The sequence below is a fragment of the Salvelinus alpinus genome, chromosome 7 (assembly GCF_045679555.1).
Source record: "Salvelinus alpinus chromosome 7, SLU_Salpinus.1, whole genome shotgun sequence".
NCBI lineage: Eukaryota > Metazoa > Chordata > Actinopteri > Salmoniformes > Salmonidae > Salvelinus > Salvelinus alpinus.
In genome coordinates this window covers 43,067,928-43,080,427 of record NC_092092.1, presented here as the reverse complement: position 1 = coordinate 43,080,427, position 12,500 = coordinate 43,067,928, and the positions used below count along the sequence as shown (strand labels likewise).

Sequence of the window (12,500 nt, the reverse complement as noted above, 5' to 3'; positions counted from 1 at the left end):
TATGTCATTAAGACGAAAATTGAAAAAAGGGGGGCTATCCCTAAGAAGTTTTAAGTACTTTGAAAGGCTGGTCATGGCAAACATGACCTCTATCATCCCAGGCCCACACCAATTTGCATACCGCCCCAACAGAGCCATAGATGACACAATCCTAATTGCACTCCACACTGCACTTAACCACCTAGATAAGAGGACTACCTGAGAATGCTGTTAATTGAATACAGCCCTGAATGTACCACGTTCATCTGTACAAACAATAGTATGCAAGTATAAACACCATGGGACCACGCAACCGTCATACCGCTCAGGAAGGAGACGCATTCTGTCTCCTACAGAATGGAGGGCCGAACAGATGAACATAGTACCTTCAGGCGTTTGGAAATTGCTCCCAAGGATGAACCAGACTTGTGGAGGTCTACAATTTATTTTCTGAGGTCTTGGCTAATTTCTTTAGATTTTCCCATGACGTCAAGCAAAGAGGCACTGAGTTTGAAGCTAGGCCTTGAAATACATCCACAGGTACACCTCCAATTGACTCAAATAATGTCAATTAGCCTGTCAGAAGTTTCTAAAGCCATGACATCATTTTCTGGAATTTTCCAAGCTGTTTAAAGGCACAGTCAACTTAGTGTATGTAAACTTCTGACCCACTGGAATTGTGATACAGTGAATTATAAGTGAAATAATCTGTCTGTAAATAATTGTTGGAAAAATGACTTGTGTCATGGACAAAGTAGATGTCCTAACCAACTTGCCAAAACTATAGTTTGTTAACAAGACATTTGTGGAGTGGTTGAAAAACTAGTTTCAATGACTCCAACCTAAGTGTATGTAAACTTCCGACTTCAACTGTATATATTTTTTATATTTATATATACAGTACCAGTCAAAAGTTTGCACACCTACTCATTCAAGAGTTTTTCTTCATTTTTTACATTGTAAAATAATAGTGAAGACATCAGTACTTGCTGAGCACTTGTTGGCTGCTTTTCCTTCACTGTGCGGTCCAACTCATCCCAAACCATCTCAATTGGGTTGAGGTCGGGTGATTGTGGAGGCCAGGTCATCTGATGCAGCACTCCATCACGCTCCTTCTTTGTCAAATAGCCCTTACACAACCTGGAAGTGTGTTGGGTCATTTTCCCGTTAAAAAACAAATGATAGTCCCACTAAGCGCAAACGAGAATGGATGGCGTATCCCTTCTTTATATTAGTTGGACCTAGTGACATCTCATCACTTCCTGCAAAAGCCCTGTTTTCTTTCTCCAAACACACAAAACATACTGTATGTATGTGAAATTGCAATGTTTGAGAGAACATCCTCAAGTTAAAGATTCAATTATAAAATGATGATATAATAAAGTATAAATAATGTACACTTTAATATAGTAAAGTATAATATATTTCATTTTCAACTTGCAAATATTTGGCTGTTTGCTGGTGACAGTAGGTACTTTCCTGTTTCAATGTCTACATTAACTTTTTATACAATATGATTTAATTCACATGAGATCAGTTTAATGGAAATCTGGATACTGTCAGACCTTATTTGCCTATATAAGTAGTGAAAGATCAAAGAAGAAAAAAAAATATATATATACAGTACCAGTCAAAGGTTTGGACACACCTACTCATAATTCAAGGGTTTTTCTTTATTTTGACTATTTTCTACATTGTAAAATAATAGTGAGGACATATTAGTCAAGTCCATATTATGGCAAGAACAGCTCAAATAAGCAAAGAGAAACGACAGTCAATCATTACTTTAACACATGACGGTCAGTTAATCTCGAAAATGTCAAGAACTTTGAAAGTTTCTTCAAGTGCAGTCGCAAAAACTATCAAGCACCATGATGAAACTGGCTCCCATGAGGACCGCCACAGGAAAGGAAGACCCAGAGTTACCTCTGCTGCAGAGGATAAGTTCATTAGAGTTACCAGCCTCAGAAAATGCAGCCCAAATAAATGCTTCACAGAGTTAAAGTAACAGACATATTTCAACATCAACTGTTCAGAGGAGACTGCGTGAATCAGGCCTTCATGGTCGAAATGCTGCAAAGAAACCACTACTAAAGGACACCAATAAGAAGATGAGACTTGCTTGGGCCAAGAAACACGAGCAATGGACATTAGACTAGTTGAAATCTGTCCTTTGGTCTGTTGAGTCCACATTTCAGACTTTTGGTTTCAACCGCCGAGTCTTTGTGAGACACAGAGTAGGTGAACGGATGATCTCAACATGTGTAGTTCCCACTGTGAAGCATGGAGGAGGAGGTGAGATGGTGTGGGGAGGCTTTGCTGGTGACACTGTCAGTGATTTATTTAGAATTCAAGGCACACTTAACCAGCATGGCAACCACAGCATTCTGCAGCGATACGCCATCCCATCTGGTTTGCGCTATCATTTGTTTTTCAACAGGACAATGACTCAACACACCTCCAGGCTGTGTAAGGGCTATTTGACCAAGAAGGAGAGTGATGGAGTGCTGCATCAGATGACCTGGCCTCCACAATCACCTGACCTCAACTCAATTGAGGTGGTTTGGGATGAGTTGGACCGCAGAGTGAAGGAAAAGCAGCCAACAAGTGCTCAGCATATGTGGGAACTGCTTCAAGACCGTTGGAAAAGCATTCCAGGTGAAGCTGGTTGAGATAATGCCAAGAGTGTGCAAAGCTGTCATCAATGCAAAGGGTGGATACTTTGAAGAATCCAAAATATATTTTGATTTGTTTAAACACTTTTTTTAGTCATTACATGATTCCATACTATTTCATAGTTTCGTAGAAAATAGTAAAAAATAAAGAAAAACCCTTGAATGAGTAAGTGTGTCCAAACTTATGACTGGTACTGTAACAAAATATTTGAACAAAAAACAAAATCAACATTATCCTAAATAACACATGAATAGTTGGAAAATGAAAAGTAATACACAACAATCACATATCTAAGGTCATATATATAAAGTTGTGTGATTTGCTGCAATCTCATATGCTTATTTACCAGACTTGCAAACAGCTACAGTAATGTTATTATTGTACATTGAGAGCCCTTTATCAGAATATGGATCTCCGTTCAAGTTCTTTGCAAGTTATCCAAACAGATTGTGTGACTGGAATTAACCGCTTTTTACATTCAGTATTCACAAGATTTCCCTAGGGGATATCTTCATAAATGTAAAAAACCCCACTTTAATTGTATTTAAAGTAAGCAATTTGTAAGTTTATTTTATTATGTAATTGAATTAGTGTGTCAGGGGAAGGTCTCCCAATTGCCAATGATTAGGTTTCACAAGTCTGGCAGAAGTAGGTAAGAAATCAAATTGTCGATTGGCATACATAACCCTTTTTTAACATTAGAAATCAAATGAGCAATACAGAAATATAAGTGAAATATTGCCTCATACACAATATATTTATCAAAAGATAACCACTTTTAGATGGAAAATGTATATCACCTTACCCAACAACAATGAACCTTTATCCCCACACAGCGGCTAAATCTAAATTCTCTTTTCATTAACGGCATTCACCCAGAATCAATTCTCATCTGAGAATTAGTAATAATCCACTGTATTAACAAAGCGTTGACTGAATTTCAATATATTCCCCGAGAGTAAAAAGAAAAATATATATACATATATGCCTGAAAGTAAAGTGGGAGGAAAGTATGGCTTGTTATTAGCTTGGAGCAGATCTATATCATCTACAAAGAGAATCCATTCAACTCAGTTAGTTCATTGAAGAGATGGAAAATACAGACCGGTTGGAAAGCATATCGACAAAGTCCCTGTGCTGATAATGTGGTCACTGTATTGATTAAAGTGCATGGAGGAAATACAGTATAATGCAACTGGCATAAAGCACTACAGAGAAACGGTGGTCAATAGAAGCACTTACTAGTCTACGGAAACAAAACAAACAATAACACATAAAAAATAATGAATACAAATCCAATTTCAATCCAATTTCAAGGGACAGTATACCTTCACGATTGCGCTTTTGACACATTCAAATTAAATTATTAATTAATTTACCTTTCATGTTCAGCTCTGCTCAATAAACACCACAACAGACTTCAGTAGAACCAACCAACACATCAAAATAATAATCTTACTAAATAAGTTTTGTTTTAGACCATAGAGAAAATATATTGCTTTCCAAAAGGTGAATGCCGCTGTCCTAGAACTCCAGTGCAGGGGACAGTACATTCATACCTACTCCTCCGGGGTGTAGTAGGGCATCCAGAAGTCAACGAGGACAGTATCAGGACCACCCATTATCATAGTATTTGCCCTTTGGCCCTTCTCCTTAACCCATTTTCCTGAAAGCTGAGAGTCCTCGGAGACGTGGGGTCCCTAGGGCCTGCTGGAGCTGCGGCTCTGCTCCATGGTGGTGAAGAAGAGGCAAATTGCGGCGGTGAGCAGTGTGTGCATGGACTCATACAGCAGCTTGGGCGAGAAGACGCTCCAGATGAAGAGGTGGTAGCGCAGAGCCGTGACCAGCACCACGTAGGCTGCCACCGGCACGGAGCGCAGCAGGGCCAAGCAGTAGCAGCCATGGCCGACCGCCACTGAGCTCCTGGAGAGAGGAGGAGAGGTAGAGGGGGATATGGGAGAGGGTGAAGAGATACAATGAGAGAGAAGGGAGAGAAATAGATTTGAATCTCATTTGGTTGTCAGAACAATGGAAAAACAGACGCCACGAGCAGTCAAAACCACAAATGTGCACCTGACAAAAATAAATAAATACTACATGGGACATCACAGGTTTGGAGGTTCGCATCTCATAGGTCACGTTTTAACACCATGTGTACATTCAACCTCCACATCTAAAGTACTTGATAGAAAACAAACGCTATTGAACTCCTGGACTCATAGACAGAGCCTATTGCAATTCTCTTAGCCTTGAGGCACATGCTTTCATCAGCATTTCTTCCTGAGGACTATCTCGGCCGTCTCAATGCTTATGGTTGCTTTAGCCTACCATCGACTCTAACATGAAGAAGGCCTTAGTACCTCTGAAAAGAATGTGATCTAATTGTCTATTCAGATAGGGCTGGATGGGTGCCAGCGCATGTAGGACGTATAGGATATGACCTTCCACGACAGCCTTTCAATTCAAATGAAAGGCAGATATGGTGGGAGAATTTCTCATTCAAAACAATCGGAAATACAGAGAAGTGTGTACAAGCTGCTCGCACACACTGTCTCTTCACACTCTTTTTTCAACATTTGTTCTCTTTCACAAAAGCACACATGTGCACAATCCTGCACCCACAAACACGTGTGCGCGCATACATACGCACAAACACACACACAGCATCCAAAAGCTCCTACGTCTGAGTAGAGCCACAGATCATTCCATATTCAGGCTGGGATACTGCAGCCATGTAAATCGCAAAGCTATGGGGGAGGAAGTTCAAGCCTGGGAAGTCATCCCTCCCAAACAAATAAAGGCACGCTAAAGTGCTGCACTGAGGCAGTGGGTGGTAGTTGTAGAAAACTCTTACAGTCCCTCTCCTGAACACTATCACTACAACACTTCTACCTAGTCCACTTCCTGTTTGCTGTGGGTGTGTGCCTGTCTTGAGTGTGGTAATAAAGTGTGAATTGTATCCCTGTCTCCTACTGTTACTTTCCGTCCTCTTACTGGGACACCGGGACAGTTGCACCTACTATATATCTAAACCGGCACCTCTATCGGAGACCACCACATGGTGGCGCTCTTTTTCATTGTCTGGATAGATGCAATTGTCCTGGATTAGACCATTACTGACAGGATGCGGTTCATGCTGTATGCCATGCCCCAGACCAGGCGCACATGCCGGCGTGTACAGAAGGACCGGGGAGTCCAGCAGATCGAGGCCCCCCATGCGGATACTGTCCCCCTGCTGCAACATTGTCGCCATCAGGGACTGCACCTCTTGTCCTCGAGTACCACAGGATCGACCAACTGTGTCCTGTGTACCAGGTATTGCGGCAGCCTCGAATGGCTTGGGTGCCACGGCCACCGGTCCAGTCACCACTCACACGTGTCAAGTGGCAACCGGCCCGCCAACCAGTTCAGCTGCCACCCGGACTCCAGCATGTCCAGTGGTCACAAGAGCCCTAGGAGGTTCTTCAGCCGGTGCTCTCACCAGCTCCTTGGCACGTCAGGCACACACATTCAACAGGACTCCAGTACGTCCAGACAGCTACGTAGCACCCTGCACTCAAGCAAACCATGCGGTCCCAACGTGCCAGTCCGGCCAGCAGCTGCCAGAGTTAGAGCCAGACCTGCCACCCAGACTGATGCCACGACCAACCCAGCCTCAACAGCTCCCATAGCCTGTCCTTGAGCCAGCCAAGAAGTTGCCAGAGCCTCAACCAATCCTATCCAATGCGCTTCAGACGCCAAAACCGATGACAGAGGTGGAGCAAGACCTGCAACTGTCAGTGCTTGAGCCTGCCCCACGATGGATACCGAGGCCCAAGTCTTCCACCAGCTGGCTGAACTTCACTCCGCACCCCAGCCGGTGCCAACACAAGCAGCACCTGAGCCAGTTGAGCCGTTGTCAGTGCTGCACCCTGCCCTATGACCAGCAGAGTTCAAAGAAGCAAAGACGATACCAGAGCTGCAGCCCGACCAGCAGCTGCCAGTGATCCAACCTTATCAACCTGCAGGACCAGATTCGTAGCCACTGGTGCCCAAGCCACCACCTCAACAGACACTCCTGCTAGTGTCTCTCCTGGACCAGACATGACCAGACTCAACTCCAGTGCTGGTCGCTACACTACCCTCTGCTCTTGCAGACCTGCTTGGCCTGGATCTAACATACAAGCTGACTCCACAGTCAGAGTCCCAGTCGGCGTCCAATCCTTCACTATCTCTCCTGTACCTGCCAGCATCAGACCAGACCCCAGTTCTGGTCCCGATGTTCAGTGCCGTCCCGGAGAACAAGTCCAGCATCAACCTGGGCCCATTACCAGACCGAGCACATTATGAGCGCCTTGTCCCTTACTGACCAGGGGGTGAGGGACTGACTGACACCTCTATAGGAGACCATCCCATGGTGGCACCATTTTTCAGTAGTGCAATCAATTTAGGGTAGGTGTTGAATCAAAAGGTGTGTGTGAGATTGTTTGGGTGTGTGTTCGCATAATCAGTGAGAGTCCCTACACAAGCACCCCTGTAGGTGCCAACATAAATGACTGTACTCAGTAACACACACTGAATGTGTCCGTCTCTCTCTCTCACAAACCCTGATCAATGCACATAGCGCACACACAAACACCCTTGCATTTTTTAGGCAGAGGAAAAGTATTAAAGCAAGTCTGGAACTGCACTGGCTGATGTGTCATCTCAAATCTCTTTAGTTCACAAACCACATTGTTTTATATCAACTGACATTCACATTTGTAGCATCTACTCTGACAATGACAATGCTAGATGAACAGTTAATCAATGGGTTTAGAACCTAAACATTATCAAGTACTAAATACATTTTAAACTGTGTGTCATCTGCATAGGTCGACACAATGTTCAGAAATAATTTTGCTTAGTGGGAGCCATGTATAAGGAAAGAAGTGGAGCAAGAATCAATCTCCATGGAACACCGGTAATACCAGTACAGCCATGTATAAGGAAAGAAGTGGACCAAGAATCAGTCCCTGCGGGACATCAGTAAAATGTTGTCTCCAACACTAACAGCTTAACTTCATCAGGAAGGTTGTTTGTATATACAGTACCGGTCAAAGGTTTGGACACACCTACTCATTCAAGGGTTTTTCTTTCTTTTTTTTTTTTTTTACTATTTTCTAAATTGTAGAATAATAGTGAACACATCAAAACTATGAAATAACACATATGGAATCATGTAGTAACCAAAAAAGCTTTAGAAAAATCAAAATATATGTTATATTTGACATTATTCAAAGTAGCCACCATTTGCCTTGATGACAGCTTTGCACACTCTTTGCATTCTCTCAACCAGCTTCACCTGGAATACTTTTCCAACAGTCTTGAAGGAGTTTCTACATATGCTGAGCACTTGTTGGCTGCTTTTCCTTCACTCTGCAGTCCAACTCATCCCAAACCATCTCGACTGTGTTGAGGTCAGGTGATTGTGGAGGCCAGGTCATCTGATGCAGCACTCCATCACTCTCCTTCTTGTACAAATAGCCCTTAAACAGCCTGGAGGTGTGTTGGGTCATTCTCCTGTTGAAAAACAAATGATAATCCCGCTAAGCGCAAACCAGATAGGATGGCGTATTGCTGCAGAATGCTGTGGTAGCCATGTCACCAGCAAAGCACCCCCACACCATCACACCTCTTCCACCATGCTTCGCGGTGGGAATCACACATGCGAAGATCATCCGTTCATCTACTCTGTGTCTCACAAAGACACGGCGGTTAGAAACAAAAATCTCAGACCAAAAGGACAGATTTCCACCGGTCTAATGTCCATTGCTCGTGTTTCTTGGCCTAAGGAAGTCTCTTATTTTTATTGATGTCCTTTAGTAGTGGTTTCTTTGCAGAAATTCGACCATGAAGGCCTGATTCACGCAGTCTCTTCTGAACAGTTGATGTTGAGATGTGTCTGTTACTTGAACTCTGTGAAACATTTATTTGGGCTGCAATTTCTGAAACTTGTAACTCTACTAAACTTATTCTCTGTAGCAGAGGTAACTCTGGGTCTTCCTTTCCTGTGGCGGTCCTCATGAGAGCCAGTTTCATCATAGTGCTTGATGGTTTTTGCTGCTACTTTGAAGAATCTCAAATCTCAAATATATTTTTATTTGTTTAACACTTTTTTGGTTACTACAAGATTACATATGTGATATTTCATAGTTTTGATGTCTTCACTATTATTCTACAATGTAGAACATTGGAAAAATAAAGAAAAATCCCTTGCAGGAGTAGGTGTGTCTAAACCTTTGACTGGTACTGTCTATCTGTTTTTACTTCTACACCAGAGGCATATGACAAGTTGCTGTATTATGTGTGTAGTGTACTTGTAGTGTACTCTTCAGAGACAAGTGTTTCTTCATAGGAAATAAACTCTGAGATTAAATATACGCTCCAGGCACACAAGCCTCCAGGCATGTGTTGAGTGCTGCTCATGCTGCCTATGTAGCAGGTAGCATTGACTGCACTGGGAATGTGTGTCCTCAGCTGTGTCTTCTGTCCGCCAAGACTTGTTGGCTGCTTTTCATTTACTCTGCGGTCTGACTCATCCCAAACCATCTCAATTGTGTTGAGGTCGGGGATTGTGGAGGCCAGGTCATCTGATGCAGCACTCCATCACTCTCCTTCTTGATAAAAATAGCCCTTACACATTGTTGCGGTGCTCACTGACCCGTGTCTTAAGGCTTCTATGGGTTTTCCCTATGTAAGACAGACCACAAGAACATTTCAACATGTGAATATCATTGGAGGACATGCAGGTAATTAGGCCCTTGATCTTAAATCTTTGTCCTGTGCGGGGGTGGGTAAATGAGTTGCGTTTGTACATGAAGCTGCATTGAGGACATTGGCCACATTTGTAATTACCCTCCGGAACCTTGTCCAATAAGGTTTCTCTTTTCTCTGGTGGGTAATCAGATTTAACCACAATGTCTCTCACGTTTGGGGGTCCTTTAAAGACCATATGTGGGGTATATTTAAAAATGGGTTTCAATTGTGGGTAAGTATCAATAATGTTCATTGTCATTCAGGTTATCAATGGGGTGGCAGGTAGCCTAGTGGTAAGAGCGTTGGGCCAGTAACTGAAAGGTTGCTGGATCAAATCCCCGAGCTGACGAGGTAAAAATCTGTCGTTCTGCCCCTGAACAAGGCAGTTTAACCCACTGTTCCCAAGTAGGCCGTCATTGTAAATAAGACTTTGTTCTTAAAAAATAAAACATCAATGGGAAAAACAGCACTATTTCCTGTCTGATTACTAATATTGTTCAATAGATTAAAATTGGCAGGTGCATAATGGGGTTCCATTACAAAAAAAAACTCAGTCAATTTCAGACTGTGGAAAAACTTTTGAAAGTCTATAACTGTATCAAAGTCATTGGCCTGTGATGTTTTGACAAATGATAGTCCCTAAGCTAATTACCATGTCTTGCTCTGTGTATGTGGCGGGGACTTCGGGTGTTGCCATCTTCCTACGTAGTCCTCTCCTGCATTTCTTGCGGGGAAGCAGGGTTGGCGGTGGTCATGATGACGGCCTATTCGATTCCCCAAAAAAGAAGGCGCTCTAGATTGGTCACTGGAGTCAGATGTGAGGGAGTTGGTTGATTGCCACATTAGTGGCCCTCTAGGATTACGGCTGGGCTGGCGTTTACCCTTCCAGCTTGCTCGTGGGGGAGTGCCAATTGGCTGTCTCCGGCCATCCCTCCAGAATTATACCTTCTGCTCCGCAGTATCATGCTCAAACTTTTTCCGCTTTTTCCACTTGTCTTTGTCTCCTCCGCAAGTTTATCACAAATGTTTTCCATATTGGTCAGAATGTTCTCTCTTTTGTCCTTATGGGTGATCTTGCCTTCTAGATCAACATTTAACTGTGTCACTTGATCTCTAGTCGTGCTCAATTGTTCTCTCACTTCTTGTATGGTGAGCGACATTGAATCAAACAAGCATTTATTAAGAATCTCGCACCATCGGTCACAAAAAGAGGGATTGTTCAAACCAAGAACCGGTTCTTTCTATATCTATAATCCATTTCTGCCTTTCATTTGATTATCTTAGATAATCACTGAAGGTGACATCATGATAATATTGTTTTGTCTCATGGACCTGTAGATTCTTGAGAGATGTGATAACTGAGTCTGCATTGCAATCTGTTGTTGGGACAGTTTCATCAAAAAGCGAGTCCTTCATTATGATCTGGGAATAATCATCGTCTGAGAATAGAGTCTGCTATTTCAGCCATAATATCAGAAGACAGGTAGACTTGTGAAAAGGGAGTCTCAAAAATGAGTGCTGTATGGTAGAGAGTTCATGTGCAAAAGCTGAAGAACATACGCACTGTGATGGACATTTAATACATGTGCTGTTCTAATAACCAATTTCTGTGTTCATGTAAGTGACTGATTGAACGAATCCTCACTTATCAGTATCTGCAATTTGGCAGTTCGCCCAGACCTTGTTTTGAGAACGAAAGATATCTCAGTTTCAAGGTCTCAGCTTAGAGAGAAGAAGCCTTGTCTGTCACATGTTATGAACCAGTATTGGTCGGTCACATGAATGAAACAAAACGGTAATGATGAATTAATCATGCTAAATCATGCAAATATAACTTGTCTGTGTATAGCCGTATAGCAGACAGCAGAGCTTCTGACAGACGTTCACTATGGTGCATTAAGTTGGTTGGAACCTCTCCAGTGCGCTGACCATAATCAATGACTAATTTAAGATTGACATTGAGTGTCCCTGTGTAAGAATTTCTACAACAGCAAATCCAGGTACTTTCCGCAGGTGCTGCACACTGCTTCTCATGCTCCCAGGTGATATTTATTTATAACAAAGTTTTGACCCGTAGGTCTTCATCAGGCATCCATATCCCAGGTGGGGGTGGAAGGTCCTATATGTGACCCGTTTCAGGAAACTAGGCGTATGTCGCGGGTCACTACTTCACAGGAGAGGCGTTTGTACGTAACCTTTATTTTTGGGGGGGGGGGGGGGGGGGCAGAAATGCCTTCTCGAACATGGGAACTTTCACGTGCCTTAATAACAAACTTGTATGCCATCTGTAAATATGAATAAAATATTTAAATTAGCCTAGTTGGCCTTTCTAGGGAGTTTTTCCCAGCCACTGTGCTTCTACACCTGCATTGCTTGCTGTTTGGGGTTTTAGGCTGGGTTTCTGTACAGCACTTCGAGATATTAGCTGATGTACGAAGGGCTATATAAAATAAACTTGATTTGATTTGATTTAGTTGGTGAAGCCACAGAAAAAGCTAAAAACCTTCCCGCTAGCCATGATTGGCTGAGATAAGGTGTGGGCTGGACATGCCGAGAGATGAGTTTGGATTGGTCTGCCATATAGCACGCTTCTGTCTATTTTAGCAGGCCAATAGGTAATCCTGTCTAACGCAGCTTTTTTTTTATGAATCACGTATTAAAACTTAAGACTCCACTATGCAAGTATCCATTTCAATAGAACATCACTGCAACAACTGTTTCAGAGCACTCGTCTGTGTGCCAGAGTGCAGAATAACTGATGAATTTATGAAAAGCGTAATTAAATTGTTGCTAGGAGCACAGTTAGTCACCAACGCTCTGGATAACATGAAAACAGCCTAACCAGCTCTGCTAGGGCGAGTTAAATGGTCAGAGTTTGGGTGGGGGCTAAAGCTTAAGATGATTTTTATGGCATTGTACACGGTCAATTTGAACCAGAGTGACTTGACACAACAACGGGCCAAGCAACGGAAACGGCACAGGACGTCTTATTTAATGAAAGGGGTTGCAGTCTGCCGTGAAGCACTCATCCATGTAGTATCATCAGATACGTTTCTAATTTTGTCAGA

At 42.8% G+C, this 12,500-nt stretch overlaps 1 protein-coding gene across 1 annotated transcript in view; it reads right to left on the bottom strand.

The window, feature by feature from the left end:
• Positions 1-1,363: 1,363 nt before the first annotated feature.
• Positions 1,364-12,500, bottom strand: part of LOC139581065 (GPI ethanolamine phosphate transferase 2-like) — a 114,402-nt gene continuing 103,265 nt past the window's right edge. Inside the window, exon 14 of the mRNA XM_071410429.1 lies at positions 1,364-4,578. Coding sequence (XP_071266530.1) covers positions 4,356-4,578 — 223 coding nt within the window. The 3' untranslated portion in view covers positions 1,364-4,355. The remainder of the gene's footprint in view (positions 4,579-12,500) is intronic.